The 19286-nt window shown below is 53.8% G+C and overlaps 1 protein-coding gene across 1 annotated transcript in view; it reads right to left on the reverse strand.

Annotated features, from left to right (window-relative positions):
* EPHB1 (EPH receptor B1) overlaps positions 1–19286 on the reverse strand; it is a 72198-nt gene that overhangs the window by 10986 nt on the left and 41926 nt on the right. Inside the window, exons 4-13 of the mRNA XM_065640321.1 lie at positions 14812–14967; positions 11933–12268; positions 9795–9976; positions 8695–8857; positions 6863–6971; positions 6615–6679; positions 3770–3892; positions 2490–2737; positions 1720–1935; positions 189–338 (exon numbers count right to left, since the gene is read on the reverse strand). Coding sequence (XP_065496393.1) covers positions 189–338; positions 1720–1935; positions 2490–2737; positions 3770–3892; positions 6615–6679; positions 6863–6971; positions 8695–8857; positions 9795–9976; positions 11933–12268; positions 14812–14967 — 1748 coding nt within the window. The remainder of the gene's footprint in view (positions 1–188; positions 339–1719; positions 1936–2489; positions 2738–3769; positions 3893–6614; positions 6680–6862; positions 6972–8694; positions 8858–9794; positions 9977–11932; positions 12269–14811; positions 14968–19286) is intronic.

The raw sequence follows: 19286 nt of genomic DNA on the forward strand, positions 1-19286 counted from the left end.
AGCCCACTGCCTTTTCTTCCCAGTTTCCCTCCTCACATCCTCCTGCTCGCCTGCCCGTTTCATCTCCAAAGCCCAGTGCCGCTGTGAAGGAGCCGATAGTTGTTCAGACAAGGCTTTTTTTTGGGAACGAGGCACCCCACACCCTCTAGAGCTGTACGGCTGACCCCAAACTCATCCCTCGTGCTTACATCTTGGTTGGACATGTCCCAGTAGGGCCTCTCCCCAAACGACATCACCTCCCACATGACGATGCCGTAGCTCCAAACGTCGCTGGCCGAGGTGAACTTGCGGTAGGCGATGGCCTCCGGCGCCGTCCACCTCACGGGGATCTTCCCCCCCTGCAGAAAAAACGGGAGAGCAGCTGAGAAATGGCAATTGTGGCAGAGGAGCCTGGACACCCACGAGCCAGCATCAGAGACATATCACACACCCCCGGCCACTGGTCCCCAGGAAGAGCTGGTACCCAACAGGATGAGGAGGCAGGAGCCAAAAACACCGCCATGAATTTATCCTTTACCTGCAGAAAAATATCTTACAATATCTTAAAATAACTTTACATTAGCTTATAATATCTTAAAATAACTGATATCTTATATCAGCTAAGCAAACCCAAGGGGTTTATCCAAGGGTTAATCCCACTCAGGTGTCACCCCCAAGTGACACCTCCTCTTTCCAGCTGCCTTGCAGGACCCATTACATTGGTGGCTTGTCCCCAGGTCACTTCTCGAGGAGACATCAGGTAAGGACAAGGGCTACTTGGCCTTCAACAGGAACAAGGTGTAACCCAGAGCATCCTCCACAGAACCATCTGAGCTCTCACAGGTGCTGGAAGGTCCTTCCAGCCCCACTTTTGGGGTGAGAGGCAAAAACCAAAAGACCTCTAAGGCCCAAAGGAGGTTTGGAAAGCACTGGAATAGGGAAGCGCCTTTGGCAGAGACCACCTGGTTTCTCCCAATAGCTGGAATAATAGCAAAAATAAAGCCCAGGGATGAAGGAAAACCACAGCCATGCACAGTAGTTACTCCGGGCAGAATTGCCTTGTAAATCATTTAGTGCAATTGTTTTCTGTAGCCTTTCCGACGAAGCGTCAGCTGCTCTTGAAGGATGAATGGCAAAAACTGCGATTTGAATAACTACGAATGGAGAAATTAACTGCTAGGTTGTTTTTCCTGCCTTTTCCCCAGAGCTAGAAACCTGCTGTGGGAGGCAGAGTGATGCAATCGCAGGCACAGCATCACTTCCCAGCTGCCGGGGAGATCTATTATGGCCTAAATTAAATAAAAACACAGATGAGATAATCTCTTTTATCTCTAAAGGTGGGGAAAGGCTAATTCATGCCACATCCCAGCAGTAGCTGCTGGGGTCTTGGAATAAAAAATAAATGATGGGTGTCTGGCTCAAAGGAGGGGTGTGGGCAGGTCTGGGGAGGGGGAAAGTTTCGACAAGCAGGGCAGGTAGAATGAGGGGCTGTGGCCAGGCTCTTTTAATTAATCAATTAAGTGAGGTCAACAGGTCGCTCATCCCCTTCTGCTCTGCTCATTCTTACACCAGTAAGGTGTGGTGGGGAGGAAGGAGAGAGCGGAAGGACGAAGGAGTTAATTAAGGATTAGAAGGGTGTCTGGGGAACAGCAGATCTCCCGTTAGGCTCATCTCTTTAATTAATGCCTGGAACGAGTTTCCAGCAGGGGAAGGTGCAGGAATCCTGCAAGAGGTACGTACCAAAGAGCTGGTGTAGGTGGGGTCGGACGTGTCGTCCTGCAAGTAGCGCGAGAGGCCGAAGTCAGACACTTTGCACACCAGGTTGCTGTTGACCAGGATGTTCCTGGCAGCCAGGTCACGGTGCACGTAATTCATCTCCGCAAGGTACTTCATCCCAGCGGCGATGCCTCGGAGCATCCCCACCAGCTGGATCACCGTGAACTGCCCGTCATTTTGCTGTCATCGGAAAGAGCAGATGCTGGGGTGAGCATGAAGACCTCACCATGGGACAAGAGCTGCTCAGCCCAACCTTGGGAGGACGCTGCACCTCCCCAGAACACTACAGCTGCCTGCCCTGCCTGATCAAAGCATAGAAGCTTTGGGTTGAAGGGACATTCCCAGCTCTCCCAGTGCCCCCCCTGCCATGAGCAGGGACATCTGCACCAGCTCAGGTTGCTCAGAGCCCCGTCCAGCCTGGCCTGGGATGTCTCCAGGGATGGTTCATCTACCGCCTCTCTGGCCAACCTGGGACAGGCTCTCACCACCCTCAGGGCCAACAATTTCCCTTTATCCAGCCTGAATCTCCCCTCCTTTAGTTTAAACCATCACCCCTTGTCCTATCACAACAGGCCATATGCCAGCACTGAATCACGTGTGTTTTGGGGATGTTCGGCACAGTCCAGGAGCTCCTGAGCTAAGGAAGCAGACTGGGATGTACAGGATGGGATGCCACCACCTTGTCCCCAAATCCCCTGGTCGAACACCAGCCCACACGGCCCCCCTGGCCTTACCCGCAGGAATGAGTCCAGGGCCCCGTTCTCCATGAACTCGGTGATGATCATGACGGGTCGGCTCTTGGTCACCACCCCTTCCAGCCGAATGATGTTGGGGTGGTCGAACTGCCCCATGATGCTGGCCTCGCTCAGGAAATCCCGTCGCTGCTTCTCCGAGTAGCCGGCCTTCAGCGTTTTGATGGCCACGTAGATCTCCCGTTTGCCGGGCAACTTCAGGCGTCCTTTATAGACTTCTCCAAACTCCCCTGCAAGTGCAAGAGCATCCGCTGCCACCTCCTCCTCCACGTAAAACATTGCAAAGAGCAACGGTACCCTGAGCTGCTCAGTCTCCAAACCAACTGGCTGAGAAATATCAGCCAGTTATCACTTTGGCGGTGCTCTCCTCTCTAAATCTACTTGCCTGTCCTCTTTAAAAGGGGCAAAGTCTGTTGCTGAGGACGTGGTTCGGGCTTGCAACCTTCTTCAAGGTGATGGAGCCCAGCACCGACCCAAGCAGAGGCTGAGGCCGCTCTTGCAAAACAGATTTGCAGAGCGAGAGCATCAACATTTAAAGACTAGCTCAAATACCAAGTGTCAGTGCAGATAATCTCAATTGCCTTTTTGCACATCACTTATCTAGGAATGGAAAATAATTGGGCTGTTTTCATTGCTGCCCTCTGATTTAAAATCCAAGGAAAGCATCCTCTCGTTTTCAGAAGAGGTTTTCCTTCACTGAGGCAGAATTGGCCTGTGGAGGGATTACGTTTAAGCCGGGTTTGCAGCCGCTTTGCCTTGATGAGCAGCAAAGGGTGGCTGATACATCGCTGAGCTTGATCCCAGCCAAACCAGCTCCTTCTCATTTTCTCTTCTACGAGTACGACACAGTTATTTAAAGATGGCAATCAAAGCAGCACAGATGACATGCAGATAAGTGCACGTGTGTCTGTGTATATACATATGTATGGGAATATGGCACAGACTAGAGCGAGCTCTGGCTCTTTCTTGTTATCTCATGGAAAAGCCAACTAGGAAACCCCAGGAGGCCCCGTGGTCACCCAGCAAATATGTTCATAGAGTCTTTCCCACCTCAGATGACACTTGAGAGCAGAAACCAACCTCGTGCCCACCCTCATCCATCACAAACCCAGGAAAGCCTGATGTCTCGAGGCTGCCTTGAGGTTTTTCTGCTGAAGGACCACGTGTGTCCCCCCTGAAAATTGCTCCAGGTGGGTGAGTGGCCACGCAGAAGCGGCCAAGAGTGCAGGGAGGGACAGGCAATGAGGGATGGCAAGACCCACCTGCTCCAATGACCTCCTCAATCTTCACAAAAGACACATCGATCTCCTTGGCAAACTCTCGCACCGCCTCGTTGGGGTCCTCGTAGGTGAAGGGGTCAATGTAGATCTTCATCCCTGGAGACCCTTGTTGTGGGGAAGCGACAGCAAAAGGGAGAGAAAACCAAGAGCAGTTGGGCCATGGCCAAGAACTGGAGATCCCCGTGTCCTCACGCTCTCGATACGCCCATTGAGACATCGGTTATCGCTGTGCTCACCTGAGCCACCTCCAGAGACCCTTATTGTCCTCTTTGGTCCCCCCTCACCCTCCTCTCCCTCTCCATCACCCTCCCTCTCCCTCGCCCTGTGATGGGGAGCAGCCACAGACCTGCGCTACCATTAGCTGGCTTCACGGTGAGGGCTTTACGAGGCTCCACGCATTAACGAAGAAATATTTATTTACCCAAAAAGGCCTCTGATAGTTTTGTGGCCACCGCTAAATTGACAGAGCGCGGCAATTATACCCAGCAACCTGCACAGAGACATAAAATACAGCTTTGCTGGCCTCGGTGACAATTTTCCCCTGCACGGGGGCACCGCGTGGCAGCAGGACACGGCCATGCCGCAGGGAGATGCACCAAGTGGGCTCTTGCCCTTTTCATTTTCAAATAGGGGGTAAAAAAAATAAAAACAGGCCCCTAAATGTTTCCAATGGGGTTTGCAGACACTGTGTTGGGATGTCCTGGGGCTTGCAGAGCTGCTGAGGCTGCGGGGCAGAGCGTGGCCACCGCCGCCTCCAGGGCTCAGCAAGGTGCCAGCATGATACCACAGTCCCCAAAAGGGACCTGGAACGGGCTGTGGTCCCCCCTGTGGGGGTTCAGCCTCCTGTACCATTTCTCACCCAAAAAGGGGAGTGCGGATGGTGCAGGAGCCCTTCAAAGTCACCCCAGGAGGGATGTCGCTGCCCGGTCTTCCTCCCCAAGGTACCTCGCCCTTACGGTGATTAACAGCATTTAATTACGCAATTAAGGACCTCATCGAGGGCCACAACCCGGTTGCGTTGGCGCTTCCCGGAGCCGACACACAGACAGACACATGGACCGCAGCATCGCCTCTGCGCCAGGAACCTCCATCAGCTCCCGGCTGCTTTGCAAGTTTGTCAGCGAGGAATTTGGGAGGAGGCACGAAAGCCTCAGAGCCGAGGGAGAAATGCTCACAGGGCCCCCAGGACTCGGGAGGGACCAGGCAGGAGCATCTTCATCCCCTAAAGGGGCGTTTTGGGGGCAAAAGCTCTGTGCCTCGGAGGCGGGCGGGGAAGGCTGCAATGAAGCCATCTGCACATCTCCCACTTCATAAATCCCTTTACGGCTCTGTCTTGTACGCTTTAACCGCCCCATAAATTTTTTTACAAGAGCAGCTGATGCTCCAGCCAGGATTACAAAGGGATTTACAGGATCATAACCAAGACTGACTCACTGATCAAAACATTGAAGAAGTAAAGGAGACAATAATGCCCAAGTTTCCCCACCCACTGACAATACCGGCGGGTTTTCAAACACTCTCCGATGTGCCCGCAGGCTCAGCAAACACCAGTTCAGCTCCCTGCTGACCTCCTGCACTTCCCATCCCATCGAAGGAGTGGGATGAGGGCACCTAAATCCATCGCTCAGCCCTGCAAACCTCAGCCACTGGCTCATCACCACCACGCCAGCAAAATCTGGGTGAATCACCAGGTACCGGAGCACAGCATTGAAGGCAACCTGTGCTGAGCCTGCCTGAAAACGGAGCTTTGTGCTTTTAAAATCACCCCCACGCTCTCAGGAACCAGATTAGGCCATTTACCACAACGGCAGACAACGGCAAATTATTTATCACTCTTCCAAAGTCAAAGCGCTCTGCACCGCGACCCTGACTCCCACATCACATCCCTCCCAACATCGTTTTTCCTCGGGAATAAATATTCTCGGGACAGAGAAAAACCCTTATCTGCTGAATCACCACCGCTCAGCAGGGCTTTCCCTGTTTGCCCTGTCTCAAAGCTCCTGGAAAAGCGGCGGCAGAGTTAAAACATGAGAAATTACAACCTGAGAGACCCCATTTCACCCCAAAAACCCACCTGGGGCAGCCCTTGCCAGCAGCTGGTGATCCCGGGGTGGCTCCCAGGGAGGCTGTGATTGTTCTGCAGCTAAACACGGGGGCAATTTGTTCCAGCAGATGCACTTGTTACTCCATTAGTTGCTCACCACAAATTTCCCACCTGTTTTGCTCCGGCATTTGCAATAACCGAGCGCCTGGAGGCTCAATAACCTTGAAAGGACTTTGTTGCATGACCCCAGCGCTCTCGGCTTTTGGACGCCGATCTTCATGTCGCCCAGCTTTAAAAACTAAACACAGACACCTGGTTCATTGCTTTCCTACCTGGTTTGAGCACCCTGGGGTTTGGGGTACTTGGGGCAAGGTCGGGATGCAAGGTCTAGGAAAGCGTAAATGGGATTTAAATCCCACGGGGAAGTGGCACGGAGCCTGTGGACACTGGGTGGCAACTCCTCACCCCCTGGAGCTGCTGCTTTGCTGCTTTATTATCATTTCCAGCCATGGCAGCAGCCTTGCTGGCTGCTTTTCCAGGAGCTGGAGGAGCACCTGAGCACACATTCTACACAACAGACGCCGCGAATTTATCCTGGTGCGCAGTTCCACCAACCGCAAAGGTATCCTAGGAAGAGGACACCTCTTCTCCCACCCTACGGTCCTTCTCCATCCGCCCCGTGGGGCTTTTGACCCCCCAATCACACACGTTTCGTGGTGGAGGAGTGGGGCACACGCTGGGTGCGGGTTTCGGAGCGTTTCCCACCCGCCGTTCACTGCTCACCTCGCCCGGTGCTGTAGTGCTGCAGTTTATCGCTGTACACAGCCTCCTTGCTGTAGGCGCGTTTCCTGGGAGGACAGAGGAGAAAACAGCCAGGTTTGAGTGACCAGCGGCTGGTGACAACCCCAAACCGCACTGGTGGCATCTCAGCACTCTCTCCAGCTGCAGGGGTGTCCTCCATTAATCCCCTTCCTACCCCAAATCTCTCCCAGCTGCATCTTACCCCCTCCAGCCCTCTCAGGAGGACCCACCTGCTGCAGACGATGGAGATGGCCACCAGCGACACGATGAAGACCACGCCGGCTGCCGCTGAGCCCGCGATCAAAGGCAGCTGTTCCCTCAGCTCCGACTTGTAGTCATCTGCGAGAAAACAGGGACAGGGTGAGACTTCTCCCCTGCACGGCCATGGGGTACGAGCATCCTCCTGGGACGGGGAAAGGTCCCGTGATGTCCCCTCCGATTCCATGGGTGCTGCTGGTGGGACAAGGGGGATCCAGGCAGGACCACGATGCTGCGTTGCAGGGAGGATTGTCACACTCAGCTCACACGTGCTTCGGGTTAAAACTATGGAAGAGAAAGTCCTGGGAATAAAGTCAAATCAACCTGCATGGGCCCAGCTTCCCGAAGAGATGAGGTTTAAAAGGTAGATTTGACCATGTCTCTGGGGTTTCTCGTCCTTCAACAAATTTAAACCTGCTGCTCATTTCGATTAAATTTAATGCGGAGTCTCACAGCCACAAGAAAGGGTTAAAATAAAATTCCCTCCAAAAGAAAGCATTTAGAACCCTTTTATCTGTATTTTTCTACTCTGCAGTTAATTACTAGCAACTAGATTTCTCTCTTAAACCCTGAGAAATTCTCATCTAACAATCAATTATTATTTAATAATCTACACTACCCATTCTTATTAGATTTCAATTAATTGCTTATTTGAGGCAGGATTTTTCTTCTCACTTCTCCAGCCCTGAATATACGAGGCATTGCAGGGGTTTGTTACCATTTCCTTCCCTTTGGTCACCCTGCGTGGTTTTCCTGTCCCACCCTGGCTGGCACTCGAGTGCAAACAGAGGGTGACCAGCTGTTAGGAAAGAAGGAAAAATTTCAGAAAGACAGCCAGTGGGGCTGGGACCCATGGGTGTCACGTCAGCAGAGCAGGAACCGTGCCAGCAAAGCAAAAAAAGAGGCTTCTTGCAGGGACTTCAGCTCCCCCAGTGTCTGGAGGGGTAGGAAGACCACGAAAGGAGTCTTGCTTCATTCACCGCCTTCTAGATTTGTCCCAAAGTTGGAATTAATGAAAAACCCTCCCATGAGTTATTAGTCTCTAAAGGGATCTCGTGTTTTGGATGCAGGGAAGGGCTGGGACCAGCAGAATGACAGTACGGCTCTGGCAAGGAGGCCAGAAGAAGCCATGAAGGTCGTGAGCTTCACACCACCATCCAACATACCACCTCGGGGTGGAGAATCAGCTCTTGGTGATGGGTTTGGCCCTTCCAGGTTTGCCCTGATGGCTCAGATGTGGCTCTGAGCATCCCTGGTCCTTCCTCCAGTCCCTGAGCATCCCGGGAGAGCATCCCGGGAGAGCATCCCTGGTCCTTCCTCCAGTCCCTGAGCATCTAGTAGAGCGTCCCTGGTCCTGCCTCCAGTCCCTGAGCATCTAGTAGAGTGTCCCTGGTCCTTCTTCCAGTCCCTGAGCGTCCCTGGAGAGCATCCCTGATCCTTCCTCTAGTCCCTGAGCATCCCAGGAAAGCAACCCTGGTCCTTCCTCCAGTCCAGTTCCTTCCCCTACCCCATCGTGCCAGACCCACAGCCAGTGACAAGGGGGCTCTGCCACCACGCTCGGAGGCAGGGAAGACAAAACCGCAGCTCAATAGCAGGGGAGAAAACCGAGCTAAGAGATTTAAAGCAGATTACTCCTCCAGCTGGCGATTAATAAGACACCGCTGCAAATCACCCGGCTTTTGCCACGCTGCCTGACGGGAGAGAGGTTTGCAGAGACGAGTTCGTTTAATCCAATTAGAGCCCAAAGCTGTCGCTGGAAAGAGAACCAGCCCATTCTCCCCGCTGTCACCCCACCCGGGCTCACCGTCCGTCAGCGTCTGGAAGCACATCTTGCCGCTGTACTTGCCGTAGCCGGCCACGGTGCGGGCACGGACCTGCACCACGTACACCATGCCGGGGCGCAGCCCCTCGATCCTGGCCGTGTTGGTCTGGCTGCGGGCCATGGAAGAGTTGTACTCGTTGTGGTCCTGCAAGAGAAGGGACGGTCAGGGGACAAGGGACCCTGCAGCCACCCCGATGGCGGGGGATATGCAGGGGGATAAAGTGCCATGGAGGTCCCCACACCATGTATGTCCCCCTGGTCCCACCACAGTGAGCACGGAGGAGCAACAATAAGAGCATCCAGAACAAAAACACTCATGAGCAGCAAATTCCTCCTCTTTGAAGCATGGATGTCCTGGAACATTCCAGAAATGTCACGCAGTTACGGAAACGCTGTAACACATCCCACAAAACCCCGCTCGAGGGGGTTCAAGTGCAACCGAGGCCCCAGCCCCTCCGGTCCTGGCAGGGCTCCTTGTGCTAAACCCTGGTGGAAACCTCACGTCTCGAATCTCATTTTTTGCAACGTGATTTGCCATAAAGGGGCCGCTGGTGAGATCATCTAATTATTCACATTTAGAGGAATTCATTAAAGCCGGCAAGAGGCGGGAGGGATGGAACAGCTTGGGCTCGGCACGGTTCACCGCAAGGGTCGCAAGCGTGACCCTGCGGGGAAGGACCCATGCCAGCGACAGGACATGGCGTGACACAGTGACCAGGGACAGCCCTGATAACCTTTGCTGGTCCTCGCCGTCCCCCTCACTTCCCCCTGATGCTGTCCCCATGCTCTCAACCTAGAGCCACGGTAGCAACAGGCATTGATGTGCTGGAGAAAATGCTGCTGTGGGCGAGGAATGGGTATTTGCAGCCACAACATCGCTCCCACCTTTCAGAGCCAGCACAGGCAACCTGGTACTTGTCCCACCACCCGGACCCTTCCCAGCAAAGAGCCTGGTCCAGGGCTCATCGATGTTCTGCCTCTCCCAACAAGCTCAGGAGCTGAACATCCTCCCCAGCAGCGCAGTACGAGGCTCCATGTCCCCCCAGCCCACCCTCTGGCACACAGTTTCCAGCCCAACTCACCGCTGGTGGCCTGGAGCCCACGGCGCTGCCAACGTCGGGTGTGCAGATGCGGCTCACCTTCTCGTAGTAGCGGATCTCGTAGTCCAGGATGATGCCGTTGGGCTGCTCGGGCTGAGGCCAGGACAGCGTGATGCTCCTCATGGTGGCACTCACCTGGTGCATGACGGGGACGGTGGAGGGGGCTGCCGAGGAAGCGGGGAGGGAGGGAAAATTACTGGGGAGAGATGGGGATGGGGGGAAATCTCCTGGGCATGTGGAGCATCCTGAATCTCCCGTGCCTGTGGCTGTTACCCCTATGGGACAAGCTCACGTGTTAGCAGTGGGAAAAGCAGCATCTCAGCAGCGTACATGGAGCCAGAGCTGTTAGCGACGAGGGAATTCTGGTATTTAAACCAATTACTCTTTTTAATTAGGGATTTAGAAATCCTCAGCGTTGCTTCTCCCTGGGATTGCTTGCTTCAGGGATGTCTCCCACAGAGGGGCAAAGACAGCAAAGCTCTCCCCAGTGGGGACAAACCAAGGCTCGATGATGGTCTCCAGCTCTGCTTCCCATCGTTCGCAACAACAGCCTCTCCGAGGAATCCAGCGCCCGGTTGCAGCCCCATGTGCTGTCAGCAATAGGACGTGGGTGCCAAAATCCACCCACCCTGAGGACAAGTATAGGAAACCAGGGCAGGGACATCCCAGCCCAATTAAATTAGCCAGGCGCCACTTTTCCAAAGGCTTTTTGCCCCCCAAGTTATGCTTGAAAGAGCCAGAGCCAGGCAACGCAGCTCAATCCTGCGCTTAATCCTACCAAAAAACCTCCGAGAAAGGTACCCTGTGCACCCAAAGCGGCGCTGGCTCGATCTGCTCACAGCGCTGGGCAGGGAAAAGTCGACAGTCCGGCACCGCCTCTGTTTACCTGGCGTAATTAATCCTGTATTTTTGTTTCTAATCACTCCACATCCGCTCTGAGAAGATGCTCGTGGGCTGAAATTAAACACTTAGCTTGATGGCTGCTTTGTTAATTGCCGCGTTCCCCGCCCCGTTAGCGTGCAGGCGGATGGGGCTGGGGGCAGCCGCGCGGGGTGAGGTGCGTTAACCAGCCTGGATCCAGCCCCGTGCAGGAAAAATGGGCGGAAAAACCCGCTGCAAAGCCGAAGGGATTTTAGAGGCAAAACAAGGGACAGCACCGATCCTGATGCATTTCCATTGGGTTACCCCGCAGCTCGTCCTGCGGCACTGGGAGCACCTTCCACATTGATATTCAGTCTTTCCAAGACGAAGAGGGAACACAGGGGTACGGACAGACAGACACGGCTGTTCCCAACTCCCAGGCAGCTCCGGGGTGGGAGATGAGCAAAGAAACACTCCAAAAATCCTACCCCAGAAAAAAAAAAAGGCCTGGAAACAAAAGGCAGGTTTGATTGCGGGTGGTTCAGGAGACAGCGATGCCAGCGAGGCATGAGCACAGATTCGTATTCCCAGGAGCTGGAGACTGAAATATTTACACCCGGCTTCTCTGTCGTGCTCTCCTAAGGAAGCAGTTGGCAAAGGCTGCTGGCATTACACCAGAAATTACCGTCCCCTTTCTCTGCCCAAAGCAGATGGTTTTCCACCTCCTCTGCTCTTCACTGCACCCAGGATCAGCCCCCCCTTGCCATCCACACCCCTCGTCAGCATCACAGCTCAGCCCCGAGCTGCCTGTGGCTGGTCAGGAAAAGAGAAAGGGGCAGGAGAGCCTGGAAAAGGGAACGAGAGGAAAAGGATGGGAGAGGGATGTGCCAGAGGAGACGGAGCCTGAACTCAGCCCCAGGGTGCTGGTGCAGTCCAGCTGCGTTTCAAGGCTGGATTCACCCTGTCCCCGCTCCCACCAGGGAAAAGGGGGGAAATGGCGATGCCGCTTCATCCCCGAGCAATGTAGAGGGGGACAAAAAGCAGATATTGGTCCTCCTTGCTTTGCCCAGGCCTCCAACTCCCCAGTCCCTGTTCCTCCCTCTTTTCTTGGCCTTTCTCCCCACTTTCCACCTTCCCCACATCCCACCCGTGGCTGGGTGCAGGTTTTCTGCAGCCATCGCACCCCAGGAGCTTTTTCCTTAGGGGACAGAGCTCGCAACCACAGCGTACAGCTTCAAATCCACCATGCCTGGACTCACCGGCTTGGTTGGTGGTGATGTTGACGGAGACGTGCTGCGGTGGGAAGGGGCTCTTGTTGGAAACCCCATTGACGGCCTGGATCTCGAAGGTGTAGGGCGTGTGTGCCCACAGGCTGCTGATGAAGACACGGGTCCCCGTCAGCCCCAGCTGCCTGGGGACGAAGTCCACGTTGTCATCGCAGCGGGAGCAGGCGCGGCGGTCCGAGCGGCACTTCTTGCAGACGATGTTGTAGGTGACGTCGTCCCGACCCCCCGTCTCTCGCGGCGGGTGCCACTCCAGGATGATGGACGTCTCGTTGACGATGGAGATGACGTTGCGGGGACCAGATGGGACACCTGAGAGAAAGGAGAGCGATTGAGATGGGTCCTTGCCCATGGAGGATGACACCCCATGGTTCTGTCCATCAGTCTACCTATCACCTCCTGCCTCAGGAGGGATTTGGTCTCCATGGCTTTGCTCAGTTCAAGCTCAGGCTCTCCCCATGGGCAACACTGACCACCCATAGAGAGGAGGTTTCAGGGCTCCCAAGGAATCCCAATGCCACAAACCCACTCAGCCTCCAAAAAAAAACCCCATGTGAAGCACATGCAGATCCACCTGCAAAGACAGACTCATTTTAATGATGGGGAGATGCCGAGATAGCTCCAGTGCTCACGTGGAAAAGCACCTCAAACAGATTATCACAGCGAGAGAAACACCACTTAACCAGCACCATGGAAAAATGGAGGAGCAGCGGGCAAAAAGAGAGTAAAAAATGGAAAGTGGTTGTTAATTGTTTGATAACTCAAGCCAGGAGCACAGGTTTTTAACGGCACAGAGGAGAGCCGGCACCGCTCGCTGGTTCACGAGCAGCTCAGATGTTGGATGAGAGCTTAAAATCGCATTGATTAAATCCACCAGGAGCCATCGCAAATGCTTCGGAAGATAGGAACCCAACACAGCTCCGCTTGCACGTGCTGCTGGAGCGGGGCCGGAGTCCAGAGGGAGCGACTCAGGAGGAATCCAGGCGGGAAGCATCATCGAGGCGCAAACGTGTCTGCCCAGGTCTGGGCAAGGATTTGGGCTTAGCCAGGCTGGCTCCCCAGCCAAAACCACGAAATCTGGCTGCTGGGTTATATTAAGTAAGGAAAGCAATTAATTACTCCTGCTGGCTGGGCTCAGTGCTGCACTTCCAAGGAAGAAAAAGGACTTTGCCACCATGGGGGGAGCAATAAAAATGATGGAGGACTTGACCCGCGAGGAAAGGTTAAGAGAGCAAAGCACACTCTGTCGTGAGGAAAACCATCCTGAGGGGAGCTCTCCACATGTGTGTGCTGGGGGACATCGTTAGTGCCTGCAGATAAATTAGCCCCATTAGTGTCTGAGGATGGGATGGGCAGAGGTGGCTTCATCTGCATTGGGGTGACACAGGATGGAGAGGTCGCCCTGCCCCTGCTCCCTGAGCCTCTGCTACAGATACTGCAGATAAAAGCGTTTTGTTCAAATGCCTAGAAAAAAATGTCTTAAAAAAAAATAAAAAAGTAAAAATTCCATTCCCTTTAATTCTCCAGCCACCAGTGTGTGGTCCTCACTTTCACGGGCTTGAGGCTCTACAGACATCCCATTGCGGGGCTGACATCCCATTGCAGGGCTCCCCAAAATCGCAGCAGCACATAGTGGAGATGTCAAAGAGGGTCTATGGGAGTGGGGCGGGGGACACGCTGGGGGCAGGACACCAGTTCCCCAGGGAGACTCAGCCCGGAAGACTCGCAAAGGCTGCAGATGAAGATCAATAAATAGTAAGTTACTCCCCGAAAAAGCTGCCACCCATCTCAAGGAACCTTAATCCAATCCCTGTCTTTGTACCTTAAGCAGACAACATCTTTTCAAGATTTTTTTTCAAGAAAAAGGGAGAAAACCACCTTTCTTCCCTGGCCTAGAGGCAAATCGCTGTCTTCCCAATTAATTGCAGCCCCTTCCCTCCCCGGGCTGGGGTTGGGGGCCAGACCTGCAGGCATCACCCTGGGGAAGGGCTCAGGTCGAGGGCAGCCCCCACAGCCCCGCGCTGTGATTTAACTCCCCTGACATGGAGAAACTTTGTGGGCGAACAGCTGGCACCTCAAATTAGAGGGCTGTAAAATTAAACGACGACGAGAAGAAATAAAAATCAGCAAATGAACATTTTCATGCTGTATTCCTGTAGCGCAGCAATACTGTAAATCCGCTATGTAACGAGACATAATAAAGATATATAGATTTATCTGTAGTTGTGCTACCTGCTGACTACCTCTGCTCTGACAGCTCAAGGGATCCAGTAAAATATGCAAATCCTTTCCCAGTTTTCGACGTGCATTTTGGGCACTCCCCAGCAGCGAGGGTGCAGAGCACCCTTGTGCTAAAGCTTCTGATGGGCTGATTCAAGGGGCTGCAGCATATTTGCGGGGGCGATGCTGAAGCTGAGACTCATGTCCCCAGTGAGGTGAAAAGCACAGCAGGTCTTTATTCTCTCCTGGGCTTTTTTCTCCCCAAAAGCCAGGCTCGAGGCCGCTGTGCCATCGCAGGCAGCTCGGCAGCCAGCTGCGCAGCCATGCATCGCGCACGCCGCCGCGCTGAATATCAATGCTTAACGCGCCCTATAAAAAAATTACTCCATCTGCAAGACTACGAACAAGACAGCCCCAGCGGATAACTTTAAATCCTAATTTATCCCCAGGGACTATGTCCCCACCATCACCACTGCGGTGGGGGTGAAGTATAAATTCAATGGAGGGTTGTGGGGCTGTCCCATCGCTTGGCATTTGGCGTCCCGGGAAAACCAAGCGACTGAGACGTTATTCCCCCGCAGCGGAGAAGAGCGGGACCCTGCGATGACCCCCACCAACCCCGAGTTGTTACTCACTGGTGCAGGCGGCCGCCGGCGGGTCGAAATCCGCGCGGTAGTAGCCGTTGCGGCAGGTGCAGAGCGGAGAGGCCTCGGCGGTGGAGCGGCTGTTGGGGGGGCACAGCGTGCAGACCCCCGCGCCCTGGCTGGCCTTGAACGTCCCCGCCGGGCAGGCTGTGGGAGAGAGAAGAGGGGTGGGTGCTGTCTCCTTGGAAGGGGGAAAAGGGGGGGGAAACGGGGGGAAAGTGGGGAAAAAGGGGGGGGACAAGGGAGGGGACAAGGTGGGGGGACAAGGTGGGGGGACAAGGTGGGGGGACAAGGTGGGGGGACAAGGTGGGGGGACAAGGTGGGGGAAGAAAAAAGAAAATAGGAAAGAAAACAAAAAAGAAAATGGGAAAGCAAAAGAAAAAAGAGAAAAAAGAGAGAGAAAAAAAGAGAGAGAGGAGGAGAGAGGAAAAAGGAGAGAGAGAAAAAGAGGAGGAGAGAAAAAGAGGGGGAGAGAAAAGAGGGGAAAAAAGAGAGAGAGGGGAAAAAAGAGAGAGAGGGGAAAAAAGAGAGAGAGGGGAAAAAAGAGAGAGAGGGGAAAAAAGAGAGAGAGGGGAAAAAAAGAGAGAGAGAGGAAAAAAAGAGAGAGAGAGGAAAAAAGAGGAGGAAAAACTCAGAAAAACTTCACCCCTGTACCCAAGTCAAATGGGGTGGCACCTCCCTACAAAGCCAGGATGGCCCAAATTTTCCACGCTGGCCATGAATTATTTCTGGAGGCACCAGAAAAGGGCCAGCAAGGACAGTAATTAGCCAGGCAGAGCATGGGGGCTGTGGCTGCTTCATTCCCCACCGCTGGTACCCAGGCAGGGGACGGCGGGGGCTGCGGGGCGCCCTTCCCCGCCAGCACCCACAGGGACACGGACATGCAGGGGCAGGACGGCGCTACCCTCCTGCTGAGCCAAAATGTCCCTTTCCAACACCCAACATCACAGCTCAGGTCTTTTTCCATGCAAACTTTAAATATTTAATGTAAAATTTGACACAACGCCCATGACAGCGCCTGACGGGTCCATCTCGTTAATCCCACGCAGCCTGGGGCTGAGGTTAATCACCTTCCTGGATGGGAACTCATTCATAAAGGAGAAGATGCTCCAGTTACAGCTTTAATCAGTGCCGGGGGGAGGTGTCATTCATCAGCTGTCTGCTCCGTGGTTAGAGGGGAAAGATGGAGTGACAACGATGGGTCCCTGCCCCACCGGTCCTCGCCAACAAAGGGATGTTGATCCATCCTTGATGTCTAACAAAACCCCAAGGAAACCCAAGGCTCCAGAAGGCAGCAGCTGTACTTTGGCACAGAGGGACCAGATGTCCCTCCATCCAGCTCCACCACCCGGCCGGGGGTGACGGCTCCTTCCCCACACGCACCACGGTCCCATCTCCGTGTGGCTCCCGGCTCCGCTGTCACCTCCAAGGCACGGCTCGCCAGAGAAACACCCTAAGTGTCTCATAAACACGGCGATGATCGAGATAATGGAAAGTGCCTCTTAGCCCCTGTCTGCTGCATCAGGATATGAGGCATCTTCGAGCAGCCACAAAGAGGAAATTAATAGGAGCAAGCAGGAGGAACCACTTTGATGCAATTTCCTTGGGAGATAGTGGACCATCTAATCTTTATTGGAGCCCTTTAACCTGTCATTCAAAACTCATGAAGGCCTCTTGCTCGCACAGCCTTTCCAGATATTAAAAGATGATAAAAAGGGATAAATCAAAACAATATTTTACAATTTTATTATGCAGGAGATCTCCCTCCCCCTCACGCTTAGGCACAAAACCGGCGGTGATGAACCGTCTCTTTCCAACCGTGCTAAGAGCCAGGTGGGGACATGGCATCCCAGAGGGACCAGCCACCATCTCATGCTGCCCTCCGTCCTCCCCACCACGGGAGGACATCTCTGTCCTTATGGAAGCATCTTACGGGCCATCACCCACTGCGTTGTGCAGACATATGGGACTACCGTGCATTGCAGGACATGGGGTGGGGACATGAGGGCTTGGCGGTGACAACTTGGAGATGCCACCACAGACCCTTCCCTGAGCCATGGACACTGCAAGCCCTGCACCCTGGAGACACCAAGTTCCACCAGACCCACGAGGCAGGAGACATAACCACGTGTGGACACCAAGGCTTGGAGGTGGATCTCCATTGCTTCACCTCTCCCTTCCCACCAGCACCTCCCCACACTGTCCCAGTGGCATTGTGGTCCCACCAGCAAGCGTTAGCATCCACGACACCTGCAACTTGTGGGCTCTGGAGTTGGAGAACATGCTCAGAAACGTGCTGGGTTCTTTGGAGGAATAGGACAGAGAGGGCAGCAGTACCAGGATGGGACACAGGGGAGGACAAGGGGGTGACAGCGCTACAGACACACCTTGCAGCCCACCTGGCTGCGGTAGGATGCAGGGGACTCAGCGGTCCTCCCACGGTGGGTAGGTTAAAGCGGTTTGTTAATTTTAAATTACAATTAATCCAAGTGATGCTTCATCGAAACACCGGAGCAAAGTACACTCTGCAACCCAGTGCCCTCAGGTTCCTTTCATCACTTCGCTTATCCGTAAATTCCTGTAATCTGCAGGCACGTGCCTCTTAATTGCTATTATTACCAATTAGCTTTTCTCTACTGTAATTACCCCATGCTTGCCTCAAGTCCCCCGCAGTTTCAGGGCAGGTTGATGTCCTCTCCTGCCTCCGCTCTCACCGCTGCCTGAGTCCCCCTCTTTCTGGGGGAGCTGAACCATGAACCTAAAGCCAAAACCAATGCCAAACCCCCCCAAGCCCCTGCGGGTTTTATGGACACTCGTGCACCGTGGGATCCATAACCCAGTCTGGGCGTAAAGGCTTGGATAGAGGGCTCGAGCCTGGGAGGGAGCAATAAATCACCCCACTAACAGCAAGTGCAGCGTCTGCCGTGATTTAAGGGCCGCTGCAAAAAAGTTTCCTGGAGCTGGCAACATCTGGAGCCGCAATAACGCCTGGGACCGAACGCAGGACGAGGCTCTGCCTCGGTATTCCCTGCAGGAACGGGCTCCTTCTGCCAGGGTGCAACCCGCATCCCTTCCGCCCGGAGGAGAATTAATTGATTGTTGATTGCGTGGGCTGGGTAAGATTAATGACATGCTTAACTATCCATTTTCTCCTGTTTAAGCACTAAGGGCGAGTTTGTAAATGATGAAGCAGGAAACCTGGCCATGATGCTCGGTGGATTCAGAGCTCTCTGCTCAGCACCTAAATGCCCCAAAAAACCCACCGCTGCCTGCACACGGGTCCTCCTGCCTGCACCACAGGGATGTCCCACACCCCAGGGCCAGGGGTTTGGTGGCAGGACCCCTTTCACAGGCTGATGCAGGCGTTTGGAGATGAGACAGAGCATCGCTGTGGGGCTGCTTAAACCCAGGCTTCTTGCGGCGAGATGTCATTGCTGGAGGGGGTTTTTGGGGAAAAAAAAAAAAATAGATGCAAGTCTTTCTCATGCCTAAAGGGTGATGGTGGGGATGGCAGCAAATTTGCAGCACCCCGCAGGGCTGGATAACTCCCCAAAAGCTTTGGGGTTGGGATGTGGCCACGTCCCACCTGGCAAAGGTGCCGCAGACCTGCATCCCCATCACCACGTCACTCCTCACCCTGCAGCTTGCACAGGGCGGGATGAATTATTGAACAAACAGTGAGGTTTTTTGCTGCTGAAAACTCTGCTGTCTTAACAGCGTGTACCCCACACCCTTGTATTTCAGGTGCCAGGGTTGCAAAAAGAGCCGGAGGTACGCGGGACCTGTCTGCTCATCCAGCCCCAGGCAAACCGCCACCAACAGACCTGAGCCTCAGCACAAAGAGAGCAAGCGCGGGAGCATCCAAGCGTTTCATTTTTCAGAATAAATCCTCTCGGATAACGCCTGGAACTTGCACTTTTTAATTACTCTCTCAGGGAAGCTTCAGTCAAAAGAAAAAAAAAAAAAAGAAGAAAGAAAGAAAGAAAGAAAGGAAGGAGACATCTCTTCTGTATTAACTTGCTGTAAAGCTCCCTGGGGACACAGAGTGGCATTTTTTCCTTACTGAGTTTTAAAATAGGAGCTTCTGCAAAGAATTACAGACTTCAGCTTGCGATTCCCCACCCCAGCTCCCTTCACCCGCAGAAAGCCAAGTCTGCACCACCTCATCATTCCCATGGCCCCGATGTCCCCGCTGGGGCACAGTTAACCGCATTTGCCAGGTTTTCCCAAACTCATGCTCGTTTTGGGTGCCCGTTTGGGTCCAACACCTTTGGAGAGCAAAACCTGTGTCTTTAAGCATGTGCCCATGGTCACACCAGCACGGCAGGTGATGAAAAGATGGGTTAGAAGTAATGGTGCTACACAAGATGATGCCCTTAAGGAAGATGGTGGCATGGAGAGGAACGTCACTTTCAAAGGCTCTAGAAAAGCCTAGAAAATCCAGCCTTGCTCCAAAAAGACGTGTG

This window comes from Caloenas nicobarica, chromosome 8 (genome assembly GCF_036013445.1).
Source record: "Caloenas nicobarica isolate bCalNic1 chromosome 8, bCalNic1.hap1, whole genome shotgun sequence".
Lineage (NCBI taxonomy): Eukaryota > Metazoa > Chordata > Aves > Columbiformes > Columbidae > Caloenas > Caloenas nicobarica.